This window comes from Aulonocara stuartgranti (assembly GCF_965226115.1).
Source record: "Aulonocara stuartgranti genome assembly, chromosome: 22".
NCBI classification, from domain to species: domain Eukaryota; kingdom Metazoa; phylum Chordata; class Actinopteri; order Cichliformes; family Cichlidae; genus Aulonocara; species Aulonocara stuartgranti.
In genome coordinates, this window is record NC_138957.1 from 10,625,262 (window position 1) to 10,638,310 (window position 13,049).

General features: G+C 40.5%; 2 protein-coding genes across 5 annotated transcripts in view; both read right to left on the reverse strand.

The window, feature by feature from the left end:
• hivep3a (HIVEP zinc finger 3a) overlaps nt 1-486 on the reverse strand; it is a 54,796-nt gene extending 54,310 nt beyond the window's left edge. For 3 of the 4 annotated variants that reach the window (XM_082521351.1, XM_082521352.1, XM_082521354.1), the window contains exon 1: nt 267-486. The gene's annotated coding sequence lies outside the window, so the exon portion shown is untranslated. The remainder of the gene's footprint in view (nt 1-266) is intronic. The other variant, XM_082521353.1, reaches the window with a different exon arrangement.
• A 2,703-nt stretch (nt 487-3,189) lies between these two features.
• Nucleotides 3,190-10,971, reverse strand: serinc2 (serine incorporator 2). The gene is made up of 10 exons (XM_082520325.1): nt 10,839-10,971; nt 8,204-8,365; nt 7,821-8,008; nt 7,574-7,653; nt 6,853-6,990; nt 6,378-6,547; nt 5,293-5,383; nt 4,979-5,132; nt 3,875-4,090; nt 3,190-3,791 (listed from the first exon to the last, which is right to left on the reverse strand). Exons 1-10 carry the CDS (start codon nt 10,875-10,877, stop codon nt 3,653-3,655), a joined length of 1,377 nt encoding a protein of 458 aa, XP_082376451.1. The 5' UTR covers nt 10,878-10,971; the 3' UTR covers nt 3,190-3,652.
• Between the last annotated feature and the right edge of the window lie 2,078 nt (nt 10,972-13,049).

Below are 13,049 nucleotides of genomic sequence, written 5' to 3' on the forward strand. Positions count from 1 at the left end.
CATGCCATTAGTCTTGTGGCGTTGACGGGACGAAAATAAATCGTCGCTTATTTTATTTACAAACTATAGCTTTAACGTTTGTTTGAAAACAAATAAATAAACCAAAGTCAATGGGCTTAGGTTAAAGCTTCACTCATGACAGCCAAATGTCACATTTAAAACCGGAATCGCCACATGCCATTCTAGCTAGCTTGTTACTAGCATAATTCAGTAACACCTCATACAGCACATCAGATAATAGTATTTATGCTAATTTATCGTAACACCTCCAGCTGCCGAATTCCGGCTCCCTATCCTGTGGACTCGGACAGAAGCTTTCTGTGTCACACCAGGCGGAGAAGAAGCGTAGTTGTTACCAGCTAACGTAATTAGTCCAGTCCAGATGCGGTAGTTGTAGCGGGACGAAGCGAATTCCCCCAAAAGTGTACGCTGTAATTTGCCATCGCGCTAGCATCATTGCTGTCAATGTCCGGTAAATTAAAAATGAAGTATTTCCGGCCATTGCTTTTCAAACAAACAAGCACAAGAAAGCAGGAACAGCTTCAATAGCCTTCAGTAATAATATTTCTGAAGTGAAGCAAAAATTAAGGCAACACCAGTCACCTCAACACAAAATCATTTGTAACTTATTAAGAAGTATACGTGAACCAGTAAAACAGGTTTTGCTAATAAACAGCAATAAAATCCGAACGTGGTGACGTTCGTTTCTGTGCAGTTATTCTGGTGGTCTAGTCGCTTAATTTCCGCTTTGCGTGTTTATTATTAAGACGAGCTTAACTGAGGGCTACGTCATGCCACCGCTGGAGCGCAAGACACAAACCTAGGCGCGCTACCAGGAGACCCGTCACCTTACAGTAATGTTACAGCCCAACATTAGACAAACAAACTACGTTCATGTTAAACTACATAATTTCTTTCCTGACGCGTGAGAGTTTATATATATATATATATATATATATATATATATATATATATATATATATATATATATATTTGTATTTGTGGCATGAATATTATATTCGTCATTGTGTTTTCTTAAATCAAAGAATGTGGACTTTTTCCGTTTTGAGTGGCTCGCACTTTTTCCGTTTTGAGTGGCTCGCACTGCATTTACAAAATAAAACAAAATAGTGAAATGACAAAATAAGATTTAGAGAATGAATCGCTGAAACGGGTTGACAGCAGAATGATCTCATTCTTAATGCAGTCTCATTAGCAGGAGAGATGCAGTCATTAATTATGCAAAAACATATTTGACTTTATTGATTTGAATGCGCGGCACGGTGGTTAGCACTGTTGCCGCACAGCAAGAAGGTCCTGAGTTCAATTCCACCATCAGGCCGGGGTCTTTCTGTGTGGAGTTTGCATGTTCTCCCCGTGTTTGCGTGGGTTCCCTCCGGGTACTCCGGCTTCCTCCCACCGTCCAAAGACATGCAGCTTGTGGGGATAGGTTAATTGGATAATCCAAATTGCCACTAGGTGTGAATGTGAGTGCGAATGGTTGTCTGTCCCTGTGTGTTGGCCCTGCGACAGACTGGCGACCTGTCCAGGGTGTACCCCTGCCTCTCGCCCTATGACAGCTGGGATAGGCTCCCGCGACCCTGAAAAGGATAAGCGGAAGCGATGGATGATTTGAATACTGAAATTTAATATGTGAAACTTTTAAATATGTTTTTACTCATTTAATATGTGAAACTTTTAAATATATTTTTACTCCAGGATTTTGCCTTCCTTTATCTTGATGTTTAGTCCTCATATGCTTGGATCTGTGATGAAAGTCCTACATGAGTGTAATGAAGACTACTGGGGCTGCCTATTAAAATATGTCGCAGGGCTCCAGGGCGGTACTTTTTGTTTATTTCCACATGGGTTGCCAGGTTCTTCAAACCCTCCAAAGACTAGAGGTGCAGTCACTGTTGACAATGGTGATGACGATGATGAGAAGGGTCTCCTAGGGAAATGCTGAGAATACCAAAGGACTACCGGGAGAGGAGAGCAGCGAGTCCCCAATGACAGCATGATCCTATAACTGGCTTATGCAACTGATCAGCGCCTCATTCTGCATTATATAACAGCATTAGGTTGGCCTGCTGCTCATAGCTGAGCTGTGGATGCAGGGGCAGTCACCCACATCAATATGGGTCAATTCACAAAACCACAACTTTGACCAGAAATTCCGCATTTTGTGGTTTTTAATGTGTGCAACTGTACTAGCGCCAGATTACTCCCATAACCAGTCATTGCAGCAAATTAACCTGTTTAGTGACCTATGTCCACAAAGCTGTTACCTGTCAGCCTTATGGGAACACTGGCTTAATGTTATTGTGTCATGTTGTGATTTTTTTTTTTTTTGGTTTGTTTTTTTAACAAATTATGCTAAGAGTTTAAATTATCAATTTGTTTTGCCCTAAATAAATGTTGTTTACATATGTGTTTTGGTATTATGTAACTATTAAAAACTTAACCTGCTATAGAATGGTGCAGTTTGCACAAATTAGTTTTCATAAGAACTGGATTGATAATCAGTGGCAACAGATCTTATGGCGTGATGAATCCATATTTGAAATTTTTGGTTCCAAACCTTGTCAGTATGTGGGGAAGAGGTCAGGAGAGAGGTAGGACAGGGAGTGTATGTAGCGGAGGGGGGGGAGGTTGTGAGTAACCCAGAGTGCAAGAAAATCTTATTTTTGTGTGGTTGGAAAAATATTCAAAAATGTCATGAGAACATTGAAGAGAAAATATGCTGTTCAGTCTCCAGGCAAGACTTTATAGGCCAGTCACTTGCTGCTCATCCCCAAAAGATAGCTTGAATAAACAGTTGTGTGTAAGCAGCTTGTTCAGGCTGATCTTGTGATGGGAAAAAGCACATTCCCCCACCACTACTTGCCAAATGGTTGTGTTTGTGCTGGACAAGAGAATTCCGCATTGAAGGAACACAGTGAATAACATCGTCACAGCACCATGTGATCAATGGAGGGCGAACAGTGAAGCATTTGGAAATGTCTGCCAGTCAAGAGTTCAGCAGGCAGCATAAAGTGTTAATAAATAAATTTGAAAAAGTCTATATATAAAAGTACAACACATCTTTATAGACTTTGCAATAATTAAAATCAAACAATGTTGCTAATCATGCTGGAGTTAAAGGGAGAACAGTACCATCTGCAGGACAGTAATATTACTGCATACAGGTTTAAAAGAATGTCAGCTTTATTACTTATATTGAGTGAAAGCTACATGTCAAAATTTTTTACAGATATCAAATGTGTGCAAAACATTTAAAGGGCACAATATGTGAAGTGGACAAAAGTGTGAAAAACAAAAACAAAGGGTAGCTCAAATACATCTTAGAAACCTAAACATGTTCCCATCAAACTGAAACAGAGTCAATGATTAAAAAAAGTATGATGTAAATGTAGTGAAACACCATTCCCCATAGAAGTCAGCATTCATTTGGTAATGACCTATAAAAGGCATATAGTGCTTTCAATTATATTTGCAACAGTGGAGAATGAGGAAAAATTACCTGAGGTGACAAACTGGAATGTGATTAAAGCTCTTAAGCTCTGTTTCTGTACAACATCCAAGCAGAACAAGTTTAAGCAAAAGCTTTCTTTACTTAAGGTACAAATGGCAAAAGTGCAGATGGCGGCTTTTAACTGAAATCCCTGTCAGGGAGCACCAGCGGAGCCACCAGAGTCCAGAGATAGAGGCCCAAGCCGATCCAGCTGGAGCTGATCTTCACCCAGACGGCTGGCATGCTGGACTGCATGGCGTGGTAGTCAGTGTGAGGCCTAGAGAATCACAAGAGACAGTCAGCACTGGGAGAGAAGCGAACCTCTTTAAGGTGTAGTGGCAGCAAACAGGACATACTTACTTGTACCAGTTTGTGAGCGTCATCATGATGTAGAGCGAGGCCAGAAAGAGACTGAAGTGGAAGAAGGAGTAGCTGTAGGTCACTCCATCTTCCTCATTGTCCACAGCCCGTCGGACTCCGTCCTCCCCCGCGGGGGCCTCTTCGCTGGCGGTCAGACCCTGACCTTCCTCAGTCTGCATCAGTCTGTTCACTTGAGCATTGTTGGATGAGCGGATGCTGTGATGGGGAACAGCATGAAAAACTCACTTTTCACAGACAGCAGCAAATTTCAGCAGCTTCTTATTGTGGATGCAGACAAACTGGTTTTGAACTGCTTTCCATTTTGAACTAAGTGAATATTTAGATTTCTTATGCATTTTTTTTTCTACGTTTCTCTGTGTGGAGTTTGTGGCGTGTTTATTACAAAGTAGTTTTTTACAGCAACAATTCAATGCCACATGCAAACAAATAATTATATTTTTGGCCACTCCATTATTCACCAGCATGTTTGATGGGTCTTTTTGTATCTACCGAAGAAGAAATGTATCCTGCAGTTGTCTCTCTCTCAGTTGTCACATGAACTTTTAACCCCGTAAAAGTTTTCTGTTCATGGAGGTGATACTTTCTGAAATTTGGTGGTTGGGGCTTACAACACTGAACCTGTCTGATAAGTAAATATGAACACTCTGCGAGTACTTGACTAATCAGTTTTAGTCCAGATTGCAGGTAAAATCTGCTGGCTTACTTAAAGTTTTACATTCTGAGAGTCTGAATCCTCTTTACTGCTACTGCTCATCTCTCTTCCTGCACTGACTCAATGACCTCGCTTGAAAATCTCTATCAACAGCAGCACAACTTAAACATCCTCTATGCTTCCATATATGTTTTATTGTCTTTTTTTAAAAGCTAGTAGCATTTATGTACTACAACAATCCAGTATAGTCATTTGGATGAACAGCAGGGTTCCTTTTTTACACTTCCGCTGCTTAATCAACACAATCGTGTGTTTAACCATGTTGATTTGCTTCAATCTGAAGCATTTTTGATATTTTATGACCCCACTGACAGACAGAGCTTGATAATACATCAAACACTTCTTTTCTTTCAGCAGCAGCAGTAAAATACCTGGCGTAAAGAGTGCAGAACAGGAAAATGATCAATCCCACGATGCCTTGCGCATCCCACCACTGGGTGGTGCCGGGGGCTGAGGTGGGTCCTGGTGCTGGAGTTGGGCTGCTGGATTGGACCAAGCTCAACAGGCTGGGGTTACACTTCCGGTCTGAGGTGGGAAAGCAGGAAGTCGGGTGAGCACTAACAGTTAGCGATGAGAATTGTCTCCATTAAGACCACAACAGCATGTAGCTCTAAAAACATGTGTACTTGTTTTCTTTAGCTTTGAATACACTGCAGCCATACAGTGGCTCAATTATTGGACTTACTGGGGTTGTTGGTCATGGCTGACCAGGTGACATACATGGTGTAAAGGGAGATGAGGGAGGCCTGAAGCAGACCTGAGGTGGGCTGTGCCTCCTGTGGAGACGTGGAGAAAGCCAAACGTTAGAAAAGAAGGCAGCGTCTGTTAATCAAAGGTGTGGCCCTGCTCCTGCAGTCTGCATGTCTGTGTCTTTGGACATGATACTGAGCTTGCCCCTGCTACATCCATCTGAGTGAGTGTGTACAAAGCAGTTAGTGAATATTTTTTTGTAAAAATGCAGTTTGAGTGAAGCACCATCATAGTACCAGCCCACAAAGTCCTTTTATCATTAACACAAACCTCATTATCAAATAAAATCACATCAAGTGCAAGTAACTGAAGTTAGAAGTGAACTCAAACAAATTTAATTTAACATTACACTGGACAGCTGTAATAGCCTGAATTAGTCACCTGATTACTGATCTTTTCTCATGAGAAAAGTCTTTTCAGTGATTTTTTTCTCACTTTCTTTGCTACGGCACAGTGAGCGGCAGACAATGCTCCAGTGAAGTTGTCGGGGCTTTAACATACGGTGGCCCTGAGAGGTCAAATGCACCGCAAACAGAAAAGCGCTCCAAAAGCACACAAAACACAATGGAATTGAATAAAACACACTGCAAAGAGAGAAAAAAAAAATGATGCAAAAGCTACAAAAAAATAATTACAAAACACAACAGCGTTTCTGTGTTCAACGTTTCTGGGGAGACAGTACCATGACAGAACAGCTGTGGAAGTGACAAGCTAACAGTGAACAGCTAATAGCAAATGTATCTACGGTGTTATATGAATCATGTGTTTAAAACTTGCATCTTTTTCTCCCTACAACACTGATGAACCCTCAGTTGCTTCTAAGTGTATCTCAGTGCAATCCTTTCTGTGATTTCTGCAGCTGGTCCGTGGTGTTATTGCGACCCCAGAATCACTGCCGTCGTGTTTTGCAAGTTTTTTCTTAAGTTCCAATCCGTCTGACCTCTCAGGGCCACCACATTAACGTGGCAGCAGCTTTTTCTGTAAATTATAGAAGTCTATCTCCTCAAGTTTCTACATCACCTGGACTTTGGGCAGAATGGACACAATGGACACAATGATGCAGAATATGAGGTTGAGGCTGATGAAGACTTTGTGCTCTGTGCAGTCGTCAAGTTGGGTGTAAAAGATATAGAAGAGCACAATGGCTGTAAACGCCAAAGCGTAGTTGATGAAGGTGACGGAGAGGAGAGCTGTGGGGACAACACAAGAACAGAATCAGAGACAATCGTTTTAAAGTGCTGGGTCGTATAGTAACACTGACTCACTGAAGTATCAGCTTCTTGATCAAAATCCTAGACTTTTACAGCACAACCTCAAAGTTAGTTCAGTGGCTTTTATGCAGATAAATTATCTGTATAATGATTAAGGAAAAAAAAAAGTAGTACATGTAGTATTATACATAGCCTAATCTTACATAATATCCCGTACTATCCCTTATCTGGGAAACTCCAGCTTCTCCACAGAACTATCACTTGAAGATCTGGTAGTATTATACCTGCAAACCAGCACTTGGTGTTTCCTTCCTCCGCCTTCTCGAGCCAGGACTGGTTCCAGGAATGGGCAAAGTCAATCAGTAGGATGAGCTGGATGATGATGAAGATGAAGGAGCCCACCATGCCGAAGTAATACCACACTTGTAGCAGACAGAATGAGATCGGTTAACTTTCCACAAGTTTGCTCTCTGTGTGGTGTTACAGACATTTGTTTACAACAACATGAATCTGGATCAGGAGCATCGTCATTAAAATCTGATCAGGCCTAACAGATAAGACACGTTTCCATGGTAATGCAAATTCATGTGAGATAAGCCCTGTACTGATAAACAACTCTGAAAGATCTATCACAACAAAGCTAAAACTTTTATACTGAAAGACTTAATTTTATGAGTTACTGACGTTAGAGCTCAGCTCTCTTCTCTGTCGCTGTCCAGGAATCTGTCAATGCTGCATAGCATTGTGGGAAATTTATGCCAAGACTACTGGGTTCATACCAAGTTTTAGACATATCAAAAAAAACATGTAGATACTACTGAATGTCATACTCTACATCAGTTATGGACTAATACACTAAACAATACAATGGTATGTAACTGAATACTAATATAAGTCCCCACTTTAAGTTTCCATTTTCACAGAATTTCAAAAAGTTTAACTACGGGCATTAAGATTCAAGCTCGAATTTTATCAGAACTGTCCTCACTGTGGCTAAAACCATACCTGTATTAAAGTCTCCATCTGGAATGAAGAACGCTCCCACAGTTATACCAACCAGCACCAGAAACTTGAAGAACCAGAAACTGAGGGAAAAAAAAATCAATGTTATTCCATCTATGTACACACAGCAAACCGGTTTATCAGTGTTTGTGTAAATGCATTCTTAAAAGGTGCAGTGTCCACGTTTGGCCACCAGAGGGCAGCATGCTGTGGCAACGTGGAGCAGAGAAAACAAAGCTGCAGCACTAACCCGTTCTGGATGGCTGCTCGGGGATCCTTGCTGCTGCGCACTCGGATCATGATGATGGAGAAGAGGAAGAAGAAGCAGGCCATGGCAAAGCACATGCGGTACACAGACTTGTAGCCCACGATGATGTCACAGTTCACCTTGTTCTCTATGCCAATTATGTGCGAACCGCCGACGCAGAACCCTGGAATCTGACGTGAACGCAAATAGGAAATTAAAGGGTGAAAGGGCAACGGTGGGGTACAACTGATTCATCTAGATTTATCAGGAAGCTCTGGGATAAAATAACCCAATTCAAACATCCAGTTAGGTCACTTTGAAATATCTGTGTTGATGGATTACAGCGGTTAATAAACTGTTTTCATAGCCATTAAATCTCATTCAACCTTTTTAAGATTTTCCTCCATGCCTGGCAGAATCATGATGATGGACACCAGCGTGCCCAGCAGCAGCAGGAAGGAGAAGGCCAGCCGGCTGATGGTGGAGTTGTATGTGGAAGGGCAACATGATGACAGCAGGCAGGAGGCCGAGCCGCACAAACAGGATGCCTGGAGAAGGACGAAAGAGAGAAATATCAGGACAGCTTCATATTTTATGCAACTCAGGGATTGGACTCGGGGGGTGTAGGATAATCAGGATAATGCATGCATGGCTTGCAAACACTGTGGTTAGGAGGGGGGGGAAACAAAAACAACAAAAAAAGATACTGCTGCTGCTGTCAGGGGCAACCATCTTTCTCTTTCTTCTGCATGTTTTCAGGAGAGCAATGACAAGCCATTTTTTCCTTCCTGTGGTACTAATCAAGTCTGTGATTAGAGATGCCACCATAACAAATCTCTCCTCCTGTCCGTTTCTGATCCGGCGCTGCAAACCGGATCACGCAGGACTTCTGCATGATTCACGCGCTTGCTGCTGAGAGGTGCATGAAGCACCGAGGCGGAGACTGTAGCTGAGAGCAGCCATCCTTCACTAAATATAAGCATGCTCCAGAGGACACGAGCCCAGGGTGTAAACACTGCAGCTGCGCTGAAAAGCATTCGGTTTCTACGGCTGAGCCGGGCCTGTGCCACAGAGTGCTGGCAACAAACAGCATGAACTGAACAGCTGACCAAGTCAGTGACACATGTATTAAACCCAATCGTGAAGTTTCTCCAAGACTGCCAGAAGAAACCGGCTGTGATTGCCATGCATGTCAGCTAATTAAATATTTTGGTTTTACTGTACAACATGAGAAAAGGTGAATGGCAAACTTCAGCACACCTAGAATCTCTTCCAGAAGGTGGATTTAGTGCCACATTTAGAGAAAAACCGCTTGAACGGCAGTATTTGGTATGACCACCTTCATTCTTTAACACAGCCTCATCACTCTTAGGCAGGCTTTCTTGTCATTTCCTTCATCTGCAGGAATAGTTCTCCAGGCTTGCTGAAGGTCATTGAAAGCTCTTCTTTGGATGTTACCAGCCTTTTACTTTGTTTCCTGTCAGGATGATCCCACTGCTGCTGCTTCACTAATGTTGAGGTCTGAGCTCTGCGGAGGCCAATCCATGACTGGTAGTGTGTTCTGTTTTTATCCAGGAACACCAGGAATCGGCAGTTGTTTTCTTTGCTAATGTATCTGTTATGTGTAGACACAAAAATGGTTCAACTCTCTGACTAAGGTGCCTTTTTATGCTTGAATAATTTTTAGGTCAGCGTTACTGTGTCAACAAACAAAAAGATAAGCAAAACAAAAAAAAAACACTCCCCATTAAATAAACAGGTACAACGATTGGACTAACAAAGAGAGTGAAAAAGCAATGTCTGGCTTCTTGAAATCAGAATACTGCACTATTTTTCAAACTGTAGTCATTTCCACATTTCCAGCTCTTAGAAACTGCAATAAATCTCAGACTCTGTCCTTAACAGCATGAATGATTTCCTCTTCTTGGCAAATGTGGTCATCAGAATGAGAAAAAAAAGTTTCGGTTTTGGTTGACGTGATCTATGGCTCACCATCACAACGTATTCCTGCGCCCAAAACACACCACTGTTACTTTAGATGACACCGCGATGAGGAAGTGACGACATCTGAGTGTGTTAAAAAGTCAAAAGTTCAAAAGCTGCGACCTTGGATTTTGTTTTAGGACATTCGTTCGCTACATTTTCCTTGCAGAACCATCTCTCATACTTTAAATGTTCTAACATGTGACAGGATTTAATGTTAGCTACCGACCCTGGATCCGATATTTGAATATGGCAGTTAAAATAAACAAATAAAATGTTAAAGTAGTGCTTGAAAAACTCAAAATGACGTTGTCTTGGAGGTTTTGTATATGCTTTGAAACACGGATCACAATCTTCAAATTGCCGAGAGGTAATCTAATCAGTTCCCACTGAATGACGTCTTCACTTACGTTTGATTTCAGTTTGAACAAGTCATTAAAAACGTTGGTTTTCATCACAATATGTTGTGTCAGAAGTCTCAAAAACTAGATCATCATTTGCACATGAACAGCACAAACAGTGATGCTGTTTTTTTAATGTGGCACGTGACTTTATATCTGGGGAAACTCCGGAAACTCCACCTTGGACAGCTAGCTGCGTCGTCTACTGATGTACTGACTGAAATGATGTGGGTCGTAGCCGCAAACCTCTCTCCACGTGTCTAAACTCACCATTCATCGTCACTCTAAAACACTAAACCAAGTTACTCACGTTATCTGCTAAAACGCTTCAGAAAGTTGATAATTCCGACGTCCCTCGAATCCAACTATCCAGCACAGATTTCTTTAGAACATTAAAGAAAGTATAAGATCAAAGTAAATGTCACAGGACATGTGTAGTGTTGAGTTTGTCAGTAGGCTAAAGGAAACGAATCTAATTTTAGCGGTTTCACTTGAAGTTGTGTCATTTCCCTTGCCTAATGTCGGCCTGCCTAGTAAAGCAAGGCAAAAGAATTAGATAAAAACAAAGAAATAAAGACGTTTAAAAACTACTACGTATTTCATTTGCCAACACGACAACTGGCAAATGTATACTTACACAACTTCCGAGTGAACCCAGAGCCAAACAAGCACCCATGATGTTTTAATTCCGTAAAAGTCCTCAAAGCTCGAAAAGTTCAGGAAGAAACTGACGCAAAACAATGGAGTCAGGTTAATTATACGGAACACAGTGACAGACGTCCGCACGAGATTTTCAAATTAAAAAAATTCTTTGTCTGCACGTACACAATTCAGGGATAATCCATAACTGAAAACACAAATATTTCAGTTAATCATACATTTTTGCATTAGTTTACACCCTCATATGAAATACAAATAATCCGCGGAACGTTCTGTTGCTGTTAAAACTGTGGCTGCTCTGTTTTACTTTGACGCCTAATCGACTGTACTTCCGGCACTGTTTGGCTAAATTGGGTAAAACTGCGCGCAGGACAGTTTTCTCTGGGGCGTTACTGTTAATAACCAGATATTTGGCTTTTGGATCCGTGAGTTGTCCCTCCAGAAATGTGGCCAATTATGTGCTAATGCGCAATAGCGAAAACGCCCTTCTTTTACAGGCCTTCAAACACCTAAACCCAAACGTATATCACGTTTTCTTAGAATTTCCTACTAAATTTCTCAGTGAACTATGGTCAAGTAAAAAGAATAGTCATTAAAAAAGCAGAAAGACAATATTAAATAGTATTATTATTATTAACAATGATTTTATTATATCGTTAGCTTCATAGCATAATTGCCTAAGTCATTTGACTAAGTCAATGACTTAGGCACTTATGCTATGAAGCTAACGATATGAAAAACATGTTTCCTATTATGTTGTATAGCGTATCTGTTTTAATGAGTGTTCTCTAAAACCATAGGGTGTTGTGTCGTCATCCATTTTATTGACATTTTAATTCTAGTGATCATTTTATAGTGTTCCTTTAAATGCCTTAACATTTAATGTCATAGTGGTAAAGAAATGTTAAATACATGTTTATTTGATTTATTACAGCTTACAGCACAAATAAAAAAAGAAACGAAAAAGTAAAAGTAAATTTAAAAAAAACTGAAGGTGAGTTTAAAGCAGTAGGGTGCAAACCTCCATCTGTTTGTGTGCCTGACCTTCAGGGACGCGGTGAAGGTGTTCAGCTGTGAGTAATTTGTTACGGTGCAAGGATCTATTTTCCGCCTCTTCACACTTGCTTTCTCTACCAGATAAAAAGATGTTCAAATCAAACCCTTTGATACATAAAATCATGACTATAATCAATCCGATGTTTTTCCAAACATTCCGTGTCCTGTCATTAGACTTGTTCTAGATGCCATTTGATAATAAGAGGTCCACTGAACAACGTATTTAGAGTGTAAAATTGCCTGTTGACTAAAACAACCTCAGAAAGCGCTTTGCCATTACAGCATCGCTCTTCTTCTCTTAATGTTTTAAGGTGGAAGCCTTAAACAGCCTTGGCATGCATATTGCAGTCTCACTGCAATCTCTGCAGTAGGAAGGATTGAAATATTTGTGGTATTTAGGACTAAAGACATATGGTGGACTTATCTGATTTAGTCAAAGGGCATGTAAACAAGTGATACTGCTTCTGATCATCTGAACGTATAAAAAAGGCGCACCCCTCACTCATAAAACAATGGTACAAACCTTTGAGCCACAAGACTAAGCCCAGAAAAGAAAAGTAACAACGGAAATTGTAGCAAATTACCTTCAAAATAAAATAAAGCTATTCAGATCAATGACTGTAGAAAACAGATTACAGAAGGCAAAATCAATAATATTAAGAGGTGGAATCTGTTTTGATCACGATAATTGGTTTGTGTTGATTTCATGATTGTTAAACATCTGCGATAATTTTGTCATGAAGGGTTTTCAAAAATTAAGGAAGAGAAGAGGGCCAATATCTATTTGGTAAGTAGAAAATGATACAGTAGCCAAAGGCTTACAAAGGTTATTATGTAAGGTTGCCATTCTTGTACACTTGTGTTTTGGTTTGCACTTTGCACCTCCTTACACTCAGCTGCACAAGTCTGCCCTTTAACTTATGTTATTATTGTTGTTGTTGTTGTTGTTGTTGTTGTTGTTGTTATCAATAATAATAATAATAAATCATCTATATGCTATTTGCATATTTTTAATTGGTTGTTTTCACATTTTCTATTTTATTTAGTCAAACTCTTCAAGCTTTCCAAATCCCTCCTGCTTGTTTTTAACTTTTTATGGCTGTCACTGTCGTCCACTAAATACAAAGCGGAT

What these genes read in the sequence shown, in the direction of transcription:
- serinc2 (XM_082520325.1), bottom strand. Translation starts at nt 10,877, where the DNA reads ATGGGTGCTTGTTTGGCTCTGGGTTCACTCGGAAGTTGT. An exon ending in CACCAAGTGCTGGTTTGCAG is followed by an intron (nt 6,548 to 6,852) that starts GTATAATACTAC and finishes TTGTCCCCACAG; the next exon opens with CTCTCCTCTCCGTCACCTTC. An exon ending in CCATTCTGCCCAAAGTCCAG is followed by an intron (nt 5,384 to 6,377) that starts GTGATGTAGAAA and finishes ACGTCTCCACAG; the next exon opens with GAGGCACAGCCCACCTCAGG.